This window comes from Eleutherodactylus coqui, chromosome 2 (assembly GCF_035609145.1).
Source record: "Eleutherodactylus coqui strain aEleCoq1 chromosome 2, aEleCoq1.hap1, whole genome shotgun sequence".
Lineage (NCBI taxonomy): Eukaryota > Metazoa > Chordata > Amphibia > Anura > Eleutherodactylidae > Eleutherodactylus > Eleutherodactylus coqui.
In genome coordinates, this window is record NC_089838.1 from 205,652,611 (window position 1) to 205,667,683 (window position 15,073).

The window sequence follows — 15,073 nt, forward strand, 5'->3', positions numbered from 1 at the left end:
GAGAAGTTTACTTTTTTGACGGTACTTTAAAAAAAAATTTCCCTAGATAAGTGTATGAGCGCATTGCTTGAAGTGGCGTTATCTGCAAATGAGGAACAGAAAACATTTGATTACAAGTTAAGACCAGACGTTTCAGTTTTGGTTGATTTAGCGGTTGGATCCACCAAGGAGCCAGCACGCAGCTTGTGGATCAGTATGCAGGACTATGCCATTAGTAAAGGTACATGAATTTGTAAGTTAAAGTTGAGCCTAAAATGTAATCAACCATAAAATAATAAAAAGTAACCCTTTGTCTTCCCTGCCAGACTGGGACAGTGCTGCTGTTAGTAACGAGACACTGCTGGACACAGTATCGCGATTTGTTCTTGCTGCACTTCTAAAGCATACAGGGCTTTTGCCACAAGCCTCTGGTGAGAGCAGGTCAGTCGTCTTGTTCTAACTAGAAGATAGATGTACAAACTCTCTTACCTATTTACTCCGTTACCAAAAGTAACAAACACTAATGGTAATCTTTGCTATTCCTGCTTGGTTGCTACCCAGCTTGGCAAGACATCTGAATTACAAGTGTGCCCAGTTATATATAGTAATAAATACATCACACTTGTATTGCTGGGAAATGTAAAAGCAAGAAACTAAATTATTTAGATTAATGTAATTTAAATCGTCATTGCTCATTATGATATCACATGCGTTGTCATGCTCTGAGATGGTTTTCTTTTTCTAATGTATAATAATATATTTATTATTTTAATCTGTTTATTTAGATACCAGCCCGGGAAATCTCTAGCTGAGGTATTTCGATGTGTGTACAAGGTCAGGAGTCGCTTGCTTGCCTGTAAGAACATGGAATTGATCCAAACTCGCTCATCCTCCAGAGAGAGATGGGTAAGTTATGGCGGGCTGCACTTAAATAATTTTTGTTTGAGAGGAGTAAGTGGGTATTTTCAGTTAATAACCACATTTGCTCCAGAAATGTTAAATCTGTGCGCTAACAATCCCTTTCTTTGAGTACAGCTGTCATTGAATTGTTATGCCGAAAATAATACAGAAATTAAGAGCAAGGTGGGTTCACACAGTATTTTTGTGTCAAAGCACCATGTTCTGTGTTTTACAGTATTTTGGTGGGAAAAAACAGCCGCCAGATATCAACTGTAGGCTGAGAGGATGTATAAAATGTACCACACATTGTATTGGTTGGGATTTTGTTTCTGTTTTGCGGTTTTTAAGTTCACAGGGATTTTTGGTTTTTTTTTGCCCGTACCCCTTCAAACATGGCATATTCTAGGTTTGGCCCCTTTTTCAGGCATAAAGGGAAAATAAAAGCCTGACAAAAATGTATGTAAAATGTAACCTGGTTATGAGCAAGCGCCGTAAATGTACAGTGCTGGTCCTTGGCTTTATTCCTGCGCCATTTTAAATACGATGGTATAGGCTTAAAGCTCCTGCAGTGTAGAATTAACAGGTTGGGTGGTCGACTGCTTCTCTTTTCGAGCCTTCATAGTCCTGAATTAGCATTATGCAATGAATAGAGGAAGCAGTAGTGCCTTTTCCTCTAATAAACATGCTGACTGTGTGATCGTTCACAGAGCTGCTGGGTCTTGGCTGACCTAGCTTGGCTCTGCCAGTAACTAATGTCACAAGAGGGGGATATTTTACCATGTAACTGGGGCTCCTATAGATGTCCCAGTTGCATTAGAAAATTGTAAAATAAGAAAAAAACATTGTGAATCCAAAGGTCTTATGTCATAGAAGACGTTAAATGAAAAAAAGAAACCGCTAATATTACACTTTCCCTCCGACATCATGACAGCATACACCTGGAGGTTGCTCACCTGCTGACCTGATGGGACAGGAAGAGGCAGAACATAAAAGGCACCTCCCCTCCACCAAACACCAGTGCTTTTCCTGTCCCTCCAGGACAGCAGCGGCAGAGCTCCAGCGATGCTGTCCCATGCCGGTGGTTCCAGAACGTACCGGTGAGCGACGGCATCTCTTCTGGCAGCCCCGGTTGCCCCAGTGGAAAGTACCTCATCTGGGAGCTAACCGGGGACTGCGTGGGCCTGGGTCCAAGGACGGACTTTCCGGCACCACTGCGGACGTCATTCAGGCGGCGGCCGCCATCTCTAAGATATCATCTTCTGGCAGCCCCGCTTGCCCCAGTGGGAAGTACCTCATCTGGGTGCGAACCGGGGACTGCGTGGGCCTGGGTCCAAGGACGGACTTTCCGGCACCACCGCGGCCGTCAACCAGGCGGCGACCGCCATCTCTGGGTCCCGGCTGTAGCGGGCGGAACACAAGGAGTGTGACGCCAGACGTTCCGCAAGAGGGCGTGGCCTCGATGGAGCACACAAAGGGGGGCGTGGCCTGGCGCGGCTTGGCGCCAGATTCAAAGTTTAAAGCCCCTGCACCAGGAGAAGTCGGCTGGTGTTTTTTCTTTTCACGCTAGGAATCGATTCTAAGGACAGGAATGGATCCCACAAGTGCAGGATGTCGGCCAAGAGAGGACCCAGAGAATCTCCAAACTGTAAGTGGTCCTGTGGGCCAACCTACAGACACCTGCACTACACTTCCCTTACTAACAGAGCTCTCCCTTGTCATGTACGACAGGGATACTCAAAACCCTAGGGAGGCTAGGAGGAGAAGTAAAAAGCGTCCTGTATGCTTACAAAACTTGACGACTCCTATTCTAAAACATTATGCGCTTCCTGCTCAGCGAAAATTCTGCAGGAAGAAAAATTTTCCCCCATGTCTGAAATCCAGTCAGTTGTCCGGGAAGAAACAGTCCTACCTCTCGGCCTCCAACCAGGGCCCTTAGGGGCCACAAGAAGGTCTGCTCCGGCAGTGTTAGAGTCCGACTCTGACATGGCAGAAGAATTCGATCTTGAAGATCTTGGAAGTGTCGCAGGGGGAGAAAAAATATCTCGTTTTCGAAAAAACGCTAACAGAGAAACCTTGCACTGTGCAGGACGTCATGTTGCGAGTCAGCTTCCACAACGTAAATCTACATTCCCTGTAAACGCCACACTTAAACCATTGATCCTTAATGATTGGAATTGTATGGATCAAGCTCCGTTAATTTCTAAAAGAATTTTAGGAGTGTCCTTTATTTGCAGACAATGAAGTGGCTATCCTTGAGGAGACGCCAAATGTTGACACTAAAAGAACTGGACTACCATCTGAGGATACGTCCCACTTAAAGGACTCCATGGACAACAAAGTAGACATGACCATGCGTAAGGCTTGGTCCACGTCCAGCTTCATTATAAAGCTAATATTGCGGCCACATTGGTGGCTCGCTCTATGGCGGTTTGACTAGGTCAGCTTCTACGGTCCGCTTCGGAACCCGCGTGGCAGCCCTATCCAACACGAGCATCTCTTCTGCCAGCCCCGGTTGCCCCAGTGGGAAGTACCTCATCTGGGAGCTAACCGGAGACTGCATGGGCCTGGGTCCAAGGACGGGCTTTCCGGCACCACTGCGGCCGTCATTCAGGGGTAAAGTAGTGGTCAAGAGACATAACCTCCAAAAATAGGTTGTGTACCCTACCCTTTCGGGGCGGCTAGTCATCAGACCCCGCAAAAAGCGCCTTAATTCCATCTCCCTCGTCTACAACATAAGTGGGGAATGGAAAGACCGGAGGAAGCGGTAAGGCTCTTACTGTTGTCCCTCAACCTGCATCTTCATGCCCGCAGAAGATTAGTTCACTTGTGCACTAGTTGGAGAAACATAGCTACTGACGGTGCCTACCACACGCTGGGAAACGATCCCAATGACAGGAATCGATCCCACAAGCGCAGGCCTGGTGACGGAGGGGTACAAGATTTGAGCTAGAACCCCGCCCTCCAAATAGATTCATTTTAAGCTCGGACTGTGTGGGCCTGGGTCCAAGTAGGGCTTCCGGTTCCACCGCGACCGTCATCCCGGCACCAACCCTAGAGCAGGCTCTACTTAAGGGTGAACAAATCGTGCTGGATATCGGTGCAGTTATTCCCCCCCCCCCCTGATTGGTAGGGATAACGTTATGGCTACGATTGACATAAAGGATGAGTATTATCACATCCCCAGTTATGTCAACTCGCAAAAAGTTCCTAAATTTGCGCTGAGAATGGCGCCTTCCCTTTGGAATCTCCTCTGCTTCACGGATCTTCTCCAAAGGGGTAATTGAAATGGTAGCCTTTCTGCACAATCGCAGGATTATCATCATCCCCCATCTGAAAGGGGGCATAGCTCAGTAGATGGTTCCCTGCTGGTGGCAGATCCCCTCACTATTCTGAGGTCACACTGGGGGTCCACGCTTCAGCTATCTAAGGGTCTGAGCTGGATCATTAATGATTTGAAATCCAACATGGATCCTGACACCAGGAAAAAATTCCTGGGAGTCATTTTGGATTTTCGTCTCCAATGTTCGTCCCTTCCTCCTCTAAGGAAACAGCTCATTCTAGAGAATGTTCTGCTCTATATAAAAAATCTACAGTTTCAATAAGAGGCGATGCGGATCCTGGGGCTAATGACTTCATGCATTGGAGTGGTTCCCTGGGCCCAGTTCCACAGCGGTGATCTCCAGACACTTATCCTCCAGAATGGGGACAAGTCAGTCCTCACTTGACAGGACAATCCCTATTTCCACTAGGGCTAGATCCTCACTCCACTGGCGGTTGTCCTCAGACAACCTTTTAATGGGGACCCCGCAATAACTGATGCCAGCGCAAAAGGGTGAGGGGTCACCTTTGAAGGTGGCCATATACAGGGTACATAGGACCCTCATGAGAGATCCAGGTTATCTAACGTTAGAGAACGTAATGAGGTTTGGGAAACCTGACGTAGCCTGCAAACCATTTAGGGATGAAGCATGTGAGGATTTTTTCCGATAACATGATGGCAGTGCCACTCATTCGCCACCAGGGTACCACCAGGAATCCTCTACTTCAGCATTTGGCGGGAAGGTCCCTTCAATGGGCGGAACTCACAACTAAGTCACTGTCGGCCTTCCGTATAAAAGGAGCCGAGAATTCAGTCGCGGGCTTTCTAAGCAGGAAGAAAGTGGACGCAGGAGAGTGCGGACTCAATCCCGAAGTGTTTAGCCTACTCGGGACAAATAGGGGGTACCCGAAATTGTTTTGCTTGCGTGAAGCGCAAATACCAATTGCCGTCTTCTCTTTTCCCGAGACTCGGAGAAACAAGCCTTAGGCATGGGCGCCCCCTCTCACCCCTGGGTTTGGGACTTGGCTTACGCTTTTTCCCCTTTACCCCTGATTCCGCTACTCCTAAGAAAATTACTGCGGCCAAGGCTGTCAGTAACGTTAGTAGCGCCTTATTGGCCCAAAAGACCTTGGTTTCCTCTCCTGAGATCTGTCAGTGGGAGAGCCTCTCCATCTTCCATTAAGACTGGACCTATTGGCTGTAGGGTCCTCTCCTCTACCCGGAGGTTCACAAGTTCAGGCTTAGAGTCTGGATCTTGAACGGGTAAAATTCTTAAAAAAGGGTCTATCATCTAATAGGGTTTCCACTAATTGCGAGAGCCTTATGCCCTCGATGGAAAAGATTTATTCCAAAGCGGGAAAAAATTCTCAGAATGGATGGGTCAGGACATCCAATCAGACATTCGTAAAAAATTTTAAATTTCGTCCAGGCAGGCCCGGATAAGGGTTGAGTCCAGATTCCCTCAAAGCTCAAGTAGTGGCTTTGGGGGCATTCTTTGATCTTGTGCTTGCTGAGCACAAGGGGATCAGGAAATTTCCTAGAAGGGCGAGTAGATTGCATCGATTCATAAGGCTGATGGTGCCCCCCCGGGATCTGACTATAGTCCTTCAGGCCTTCTGCGTTTTTGTCGTCCCCCCCCCCCTTCCCGTTTGAACCTATTAGAAACCTATCCATCGCCTTGCTGACGTACAAGGTAGCCTACCTTGTGGCAGTTATGTCGGCTATGTGCGTGGGTGAAATTCAGGCCCTTTCGCAAAGGGCCCCATATAGGACTATGCACCCTGATGAGATCGTATTCTCCTTAGACCCTTCCCTCCAACCCAAAGTCTTGTCAGACTTCTACGGAGGCCAGCCAATAGTCAATCCAGCCTTTGTCTAAATTTTAAAAACGAAAAGGAGCAGAAGCTCCATAATCTTGACGTTAAAAGAGCTGCATTAGCGTACCTTGAGGCAACGGAAAGTTGCAGAAAGACTGACAAACTTTCGTTCAATTTCAGGGGCAGGCCAAAGGGAAGGCTACTTCTAGAGATTCAATAGCCAGGTGGCTCAGAAGAGCCATCCAGGAGGCTTACAAGGCCAGGGGCATTCCTCCCCCAAAAGGTTTGAAAGCCCACTTTACTCGGGTGGTGACATTTTCCTGGGCAGAAAGAGCGCACGCCTCAATCGAACAGATTTGTAACGCGGCCTTGTGAACTTCTAGTCATACGTTTATTAAACCTTATAGGCTGGACATTAAAATCTAGTGAGGATGCAACCTTCGGGAGGAAGGTGCTTCAAGCAGTAATCCCTCCCTAAAAAAGCCCATGCCAGTTATTTGGTATTCCTCCAGTTGTATGCTGTCATGATGTCGGAGGGAAAACGGGAATTTTTCTTACCGATAATTCCCTTTCTTGAAGGCGGCATGACAGCATACGGGCTTTTCCCCCCCTACTGACACGGTTACCCTTGTTTGTTTAACACATGAGGTAATGTGTATGCTTATGATTTCTTTGTCTAAGGTGTGTAATGCCAATAAAATCACACCTTCTGGTTAAGTATACTGTCACTGTGGTTATTTGGAACGCACTGGTGTTTGGTGGAGGGGAGGTGCCTTTTATGTTCTGCCTCTTCCTGTCCCATCAGGTCAGCAGGTGAGCAACCTCCAGGTGTATGCTGTCATGATGCCTTCAAGAAAGGGAATTATCGGTAAGAAAAATTCCCGTTTTTGTTAAAAAATAAAAAAAAAACAAATCAAACCCCTAGAACGAGTTTTGCAGCAAAATGCCAACTCAGCATGCAGCTCCATCTCAGACAGATATGCAAATGATTAGATAAACAATCTTGCCACCTGAGGCTCTAAAAGTGATGCTCTCAGAGTTTACTTGTGTGTAGTGGACCTCCTTTTTTTCCCCTGTTTGTTGACCACTAGACGCCTCTACAATGCAGTTGGGAAATGCTAGTATGAGAGCCGCCTTAATGTTCCAGTACTATAGTTTTATGTACTAGGTTTTGTTAGTTTTTGTTTTTTTGCAGTTTTGAGATCCTGTGTGGAGTGTATTTGTATTGTTTTATCTATACTCTTGTTAGGTATCAGAAAGTCAGGAATCTGCTGATTTAGGCTCCCAAGAGAACTCCTTTACTAGGACAATAGATGAGGAAGCTGAATTGGAGGAACAAGCAGAAAGAGAACGAGAAGAGGGACACCCTGAACAGGAAGAAGAAGAGGAGGATCGAGAACATGAGCTTCTTACTGCTGGCAGTGAGTATCTCAAAGAATTTCTCTATTTTTACAGAATTTGGTTATTAGGTTAGATCTAATTGTAAGTACACATTATATAGTTGCTAAATGACCTATACAAAGAAACAAGCATGTGAAAAATATTTCTGCTTGCTGACCAATGAGTATACATATCATGAGCAGTGGACAATATCTACATCATGGCATACAAATTGTACAGGCACTACTACAGTGCCCATGTGGTCAAGATTGGGGCAAAGGTTGTAACGCACCTGTAAGCATACAGAGATGGACATCACTTAGTGAGATTGCAGAGAGTAGCCTTGGGTCCCAGTGCTGCTCTCTCAGGCTTGATAATGGGTCTGAAGACTGAAACGTTGCCTACTCTTTCTATGTACCTATGGAGTTCTCAATAAATTTGCAAGAATTTTGCATTCCTGTGAAGTGTGTGTTGGCCTTCTCTGTATGCTTCTGTACTTGGGGTCATGCTTGGTAGTAGAACCCTAGGATATTGCACCATGTTCTTCTTGTCTTGTTACCATACCATCTACGTGCTGCTATCCACATGTTTCTGCAAGCGTAACACACATATGTAGCCCCACTCTAATGGACTTTGACTTGGACATTCCAAAACACAAATCCTCTTGTTTTCAACCATTCTTCAACTTACATGTGTGCTTTGGGTCATTGCCTTGTTGCATCACCCATAGTTTCTTCAGCTTGAGGTCATGGAATGCAACTTTTTACATTCTTCTGTAAAATGTTTGAAACACCTTGGCATTCATTGTTTCCTCAAAAATTGTGAGGCAACAAACTGCCCCAAAACATGATGCGCCCTCCACCATGCATGTTTTCCGGCAAACCTTGCATTGTGCATTTCTGCTAAAAAGTAAAGTTCCACTCACGTTTCATCTGTTCACAGAACATTTCTGTAGAAGCATTGTGGAACATCCGGGTGGTCACGGGCAAACTTGACAGGCAGCAATGTTTTTTTGTTTTTTTTTAGGATAGCAACAGGTTCCTTCATGGTGTCCTTCCATGAACACCATTCTTTTTCAGCCTTTTTCTAATAGTAGACTCTTGAACATAGGTTTTTTTTTGAAGTTTTGTAGTCTTCTTTAAGTCTTCTAATGTTACCCTTTGGATATTTTCTCACCTCTTTCATGATTACCTTTTGTATACATTTCCAGTGTGGTTTCTCATATAGGGATTATAGTAAAGCTAGTGGTATGTATTCTGCAGGTAATGATGGGATGCTATGATTTAAAATCTATATGCAGTACCTACATGGTTTTTATTTTATATTTTATTGGAACAATTTATCATAGAACTTGTAACATAAGTTGTATGACTGGTAGAGGCCAAGCTTTGGAGGAATCCACCTCTGTGAAACTTGAATTGAGCAAGAGGCCACAAACCTCGAAGCATTTCATGATTTTTTTTAATACATGTTTTGTAAGTCTAATAAAGGTGTCATTTGGGAAACCATCGTTCGACAATAATTCACTATTGGAGGCAACTTGTTCTTTCATTGATAGATGTTAAGGCATAACTGGGCTAACGAGGTGAAATGGTGAAGATGGACATAACATTAACTCTTTTTGCATCATTTTAGAATCGGCAACACTGTTATATAATAATGATCTTTGTTTCTATGGTGCCAACTTATTCCACAGCGCAGCTGTGCAAGTTTGATTGTGCTGCATGTTGCAACTGTAGAAGCCCAAATTCTTTTTGTAATTGTCGGAATAATTTAAAGCTAGGACCATCATATAACCGGTATACATGTTAATACAAAAAAAATAATGTCCAGTACTCTTCTGTGTAGGTTAAAACATAATATTTTGGGGGTTTGCATCTAAAGTTCATGGTGTCGAAATGAGAAATCAACTGCTCATTTCCTACTCTCTCTGTGGGGTCTTTACTCATGGCAAACATTTGTCAAACTAAAAAGATCATTTTAAGAGAAATATTTTCCACCACCTGTTGCTCTTGTGTTTGTTTGTTGCACCCGTGGTGTTCCATTACAGTGCTGCTATATTGCACCACTGTAACTGAACATTTGCATGTGAAGATAATCTGTATGAACATTTTGTAAGTTTTCATTCCCCCCCCCCTCCCCCCATTTGCACTTTTATAAAAATGAGGTATGAGGTTTATTTGATACAGTGTACTGTATTTTACAGAGTCCATGCTTATTCATGCCTGTGTTTTTCATAATATTGTGTCTTTAACAATATTTGCATGTAACTCCTAACATAAGTTAAAGGAAATACACAAGACTGAAAAATAAACTTAATTGTATATATTCGAGGGCCTATGCCCTTCTTATCTTGTTTTTTGTTTTTTCTTTCAATCTAGGGGAGCTAGGTTTTGACAGGAGTTAAACTAACTATGCCACCTTATTTATCCATACAGTACAGTACTGTGTATCTTGACATGCCCCTTGTGATACTGATATCACTCCATGTCAATGATGTTACTGCTCTCCTGTCCTAAGCTCCCCTCCTGTCTCTCTTGTGTTGCACCTTACAGAAATATTTCAATGTTTCCTATCAGCCCGCGAAGTGGCACGCAGCCGTGAACGGGACAGAATGAGTATTGTCTCCACTGGGACCACTTGCCCAGGTGCTAGAGAGGAGGAGCCACAGCAGCAGTTGGTGCAGGGGAGAAGAGACAGTGGCCACCTTGCAGAAGGTCAGGACCTGTACACTGCCGCTTGTAATTCCGTCATCCACCGATGTGCCCTCCTTCTACTTGGAGTCAGCCCTGTAATTGATCAGCTGGACACACCAACAGAGGATGGACAGCAGCAAGTCTCATCAGTGGCCACTCATGAAGCTACAGCAGCTATGACAAGGTAGCAGTTTGGAATGTGAACTGTAGTGTTTAATTAGAATTCTGTCAATTTTTAATCATAAGTGGCAAGAGTAAAAAAAATTTATAAAGTTCAGCAAATTCTAAGTAACTGTGAATGAACTGTGTGTAGGAGTGTTACGGTTGTGTAGCAGGTTTATTATTCCTTATTCACGTTCTGCTAATTACTTAAAAAAATCTTTATTGAAATTATTTTGAAATATTAACAAAACAAACTTGAAGTAATAGCCCTAGTCTAAAACAAGGACTCGGTAGACCTATCACAATATGGGAACAACAGGTGTTAAAGAGTCTACTTATAGAATTATTTTAACCCCTTAGTGACCAAGCCTGTTTGCGCCTTAATGACCAGGCCAAATTTTGCAAATCTGACATGTGTCACTTTAACATGGAAAAACACCAGAAAGGTTTTGCATATCCAAGCGATTCTGACATTGTTTTTTCGCCACATGTTGTACTTCATTTAGGCGGGAAAAAAAGACCGATAGAATTTGTGTTTATTTATTAAAAGCGCCAAAATTGGAAAAAATTGGAAAAAATCGTCATTTTTTTCACATTTCCAACTGCAATATCTCAGATATGTGCAAACATAATATAGAAATTTTTGCTAAGATAAATATTTCCATCCATTTACTTTATTTTGGGCGCACATTGGAAAAACTTTCGTGTTTTTTTAACCATTTAGGAGACGTACAAATTTAACATTACTTTTCAGCATTTTGAGGAACACTTTGTTTTCCTACATCAAGCCAAGATTGGAAAGGCTCATAGGAGTCAAAATGATAGATACCTCCACAAATGACCCCATTTTAAAAACTACACCCCTTAACGTATTCACTGAGGGGTGTCATGAGTATTTTAACCCCACAGTTTTTTTTCAGGAGTCAATGCAATTTAGAAGAGAAAAACTAAAATTTCATATTTTTGCAAATATGTCATTTTAAAGACAGGACTTTTTTCTATAGCACACATGAAAATGAGGATTTACACCCCAGAATGGATACCCCTGTTTGTCCCATGCTCAGAAACCTACCCATTGTGGCCCAAGTATTACGTCTGTATGCACAATGGGGCCCAAAATGAAAGGAGCAACCGGTGGCTTTCGGAACAGAAATTTTGCTTGAAGGAGATTTAGGCCCTATTGCACACTTGTAGAGCCATTGAGTGACCAAAACGATGGAGAACCCCCACATGTGACCCCATTTTGAAAAGTAGACCCCTTAATGAATTTATCTAGGGGTACGATGACTTTTTTGACTTCACAGTTTTTGAATGAATCTAAGCCAAGCCGAAGGAAAAAATTACGATTTTAATTTTTTTGGTAATTCTGTCATTTTAAAAGCAGTTTTTTTTGTACAGCACATATATGAATGAAGACTTGCACCCCAAAATGGGTACCCCTGTTTGTCCTGTGCTCAGAAACATACCCATTGTGGCCCTAGTGTTATGTCTGTATGCACAATGGGGCCCAAAATGAAAGGAGCAACTGATGGCTTTCAGAACAGAAATTTTGCTTGAAGGAGATTTAGGCCCTATTGCACACTTGTAGAGCCATTGAGTGACCAAAATGATGGAGAACCCCCACAAGTGACCCATTTTGAAAAGTAGACCCCTTAACGAATTTATCTAGGGGTACGATGACTTTTTTGACTTCACAGTTTTTGAATGAATCTAAGCCAAGCAGAAGGAAAAAATTATGATTTTCATTTTTTTGGCAATTGTGTCAATTTAAAAACAGGTTTTTTTTGTACAGTGTACATAGGAATGAAGACGTTCACCCCAAAATGGGTACCCCTGTTTGTCCCGTGTTCAGAAATATACCCATTGTGGCCCTAATCTTCTTAAAGGAAACATGGCTAGGCCTATAATGGAAGGAGCACCCGTTGGATTTCAGGGTACAACTGAATAAATTCCAGGCCCCCTTGCCCACTTGTAGAGACATTGAGCGGCCAAAACGAAAAAAAAGAACCCCCACAAATGACCCCATTTTGAAAACTAGACCCCTTAACGAATTCATCTAGGGGTGTACTGCATATTTTGACCCCACAGTATTTGACTGAATCTAAGCAAAGCAGAAGGAAAAAATGACGATTTTCATTTTTTTGGTAATTTTGTCAATTTAAAAACTGGTTTTTTTTGTACAGCACACATAAGAATGAAGACTTTCACCCTAAAATGGACACCCCCGTTTGTCCCATGTTCAGAAACATACCCATTGTGGCCCTAAACTACTTACAGGACACATGGCTAGGCCCATAATGGAGGGAATGCCCGCTGGATTTCAGGGTACAACTAAATAAATTCAAGGCCCCATTGCCCACTTACACGGGAAAAAAATTGACTTCCTAAAAATAACCCACCCCCGCCATCCCCATTTTTTGGCATTCCCCAAATATTAGATAAAACGCGGTTTATATTATCACTTTTATGTCCGAAGACGGGGGTAATTACGGAGGCTGGTTGGGTTGGGCACATGGGGCAAGAAAACCGGGTATCCCCCCTCCTCTCATGCTTTTTGGGGGGTATTTCGTGACCTCAGCGGCGGGGATGGGGTGTAAAAAGTGGCCCTCTGTGAGGCTTTGTAATCTTGCTGCAGTGCAGTGGTCTCACAGAGAAGGCGCTCAACAAGCTGCTCCTGGAACTGCATGAAGGCGAGCGTTCCCGGGGCTTCTTGTAAAATACGTATTACAGGTAGCGGTCTGAATAACGCCGGGCTCACGCAGCCGTAGGCAGAATCTGCTTGCGGAGGCCCACAGCGGATCCCAGCTGTGAGCCCGGCTGTGACCCTGCGTACGGCTGCGTAATGTACTGCGCATAACTGCCTACTCACACAGGCGGTCATGCGCAGTACTTTTTTTTTTTGTTTGTATTTTCCGCACCGTCGCTTAGCGATGACGCGGGTACCCGCAGCCCGTATACAACGTAGTTGCGTATGGGCTGCACGTATATCCACGACCATGGAGCACAATGGGCTCTATGTTGCGGATATCCACGGTAAAATAGAACCTGCTGCGTTCTCTTTTCTGCGAGTGGATTACACAATTCTAACCCACTAATGTGAGCGGAATTGTGTAATCCAATGCGATTGGTCTACGTATTACCGCTAATCAAACGCATGCGGAATCCGTTATTCGTATCCGGTCATGTGAGACCGACCTATGTTAGATCGCTACCTTTTTATCACGTGACCGGGGACCGCTCAACGAGGCCACCCGTCACTGCTCCAGTCTCTCGGCGACCATTGGTCGCTGGGAGCAAGGAGATTTTAAGTTTCCTGGGCTCCCCGACTCCTGCGCATGTGTCCGGTGTTTTGCCGTCGGTCGCATGTGCAGAATCCGGGAAAGTTCACGGAGGAAGATCGCGCCGGGGTGCAAATACGGAGGCCTCCGGTAAAAAGTTTCATCTCCTCTCACTGATCGCATCGGTGAGGGGAGATGAAACTACCTTTTTTTTTTTTTTTTTTAACTTTTACGTGATCGCCATTATCCATTGGATAACGGCGAACACGTGATCAGGAATCGCTCACCGCGGCCCCCCGTGAAATCTCCAGGCTCTCGGCTAAGTTTTGTAGCCAAGAGCAGGGAGATTTTAAGTTATCCTGGCAATCCACGGCTTTTGCGCATGCGTCTGCGGCTTTGGCGACGGTCACGTGCGCAGAAGCTGTGGTAAGGTCCTTGGATAAATCCAGGGGCCTTAGGTGCGTAATTTCATCCTCCCTCACGGATCATATCCGTGAGGGGAGATGAAATGTAAGCGTTTTAAACTTTTTTTTTTTTTTTTTTACTTTTTAAACTTTTTTTTTTTTACTTTTTTACACTTTTTTTTACTTTAAATGATCACTGCTATCCATTGGCTAACAGTGATCATCTTTGCAGGGACATCCCTCTGCTCTTGGCTACACATGGCAGTCAGGAGCAGAGGGATTTTAAATTTGCCGGGTCCTGAGCCCCTCTGTGCACGCGCCCAATGTACCTTCAGGAGCCGGTAACCAGGAAATTTTAAACTCCCCGAGGTTCCCATTCTTCTGTGCATGCGCGTGACGTCATTCGTCTGGCGCGCATGCGCAGAAGAGCCGCGGCGGGTCCCGGAGGACCCTTTCTGCGCGGCAGACATCGGGGAACCTGGGTAAGTACTTTCAGCTGCCCTGATGGATCCGATCCAACAGGGCAGCTGAATCTTTAACTTTTCAAGCACTTTTATTTACTTTTTTGCGATCCAATGAATAGCGCTGATCGCAATGCCGGGGGGGACTGCCCGCAGCCCAGGATGACAGCTCCATGCTGTCGGCTACCTGTGGGCACCGACAGCATGGAACTGTCACGTCCAGAGCCCACGGGGCTTTATTCTCTGTAGGAGGCGTGTTTTTACGTCCTCAGAGAATAAAGCCCGCTTGGGCAGGACGTAAAAACACTATGGGCTGGTCGTTAAGGGGTTAAAGGAGATGTCCCGCGCCGAAACGGGTTTTTTTTTTTTTAACCCCCCCCCCCGTTCGGCGCGAGACAACCCCGATGCAGGGGTTAAAAAAACCACCCGCACAGCGCTTACCTGAATCCCGGCGGTCCGGCGTCTTCATACTCACCTGCTGAAGATGGCCGCCGGGATCCTCTGTCTTCATGGACCGCAGGGCTTCTGTGCGGTCCATTGCCGATTCCAGCCTCCTGATTGGCTGGAATCGGCACGTGACGGGGCGGAGCTACACGGAGCCCCATAGAGAAGAGGAGAAGACCCGGACTGCGCAAGCGCGGCTAATTTGGCCATCGGAGGGCGAAAATTAGTCGGCA

At 44.9% G+C, this 15,073-nt stretch overlaps 1 protein-coding gene across 7 annotated transcripts in view; it reads left to right on the plus strand.

Moving 5' to 3' along the window:
* The window catches only part of HERC1 (HECT and RLD domain containing E3 ubiquitin protein ligase family member 1), a 138,312-nt gene that overhangs the window by 40,236 nt on the left and 83,003 nt on the right, over positions 1-15,073 (plus strand). For 5 of the 7 annotated variants that reach the window (XR_010790360.1, XM_066592289.1, XM_066592291.1 and 2 more), the window contains exons 20-25: positions 47-220; positions 306-420; positions 765-885; positions 1,015-1,062; positions 7,265-7,436; positions 9,951-10,275. Coding sequence is in view for 6 of the 7 variants with exons in the window: in XM_066592289.1 (XP_066448386.1) it covers positions 47-220; positions 306-420; positions 765-885; positions 1,015-1,062; positions 7,265-7,436; positions 9,951-10,275 (955 nt within the window). In the remaining variant the exon portion in view is untranslated. The remainder of the gene's footprint in view (positions 1-46; positions 221-305; positions 421-764; positions 886-1,014; positions 1,063-7,264; positions 7,437-9,950; positions 10,276-15,073) is intronic. The other 2 variants (XM_066592292.1, XM_066592295.1) reach the window with 2 other exon arrangements.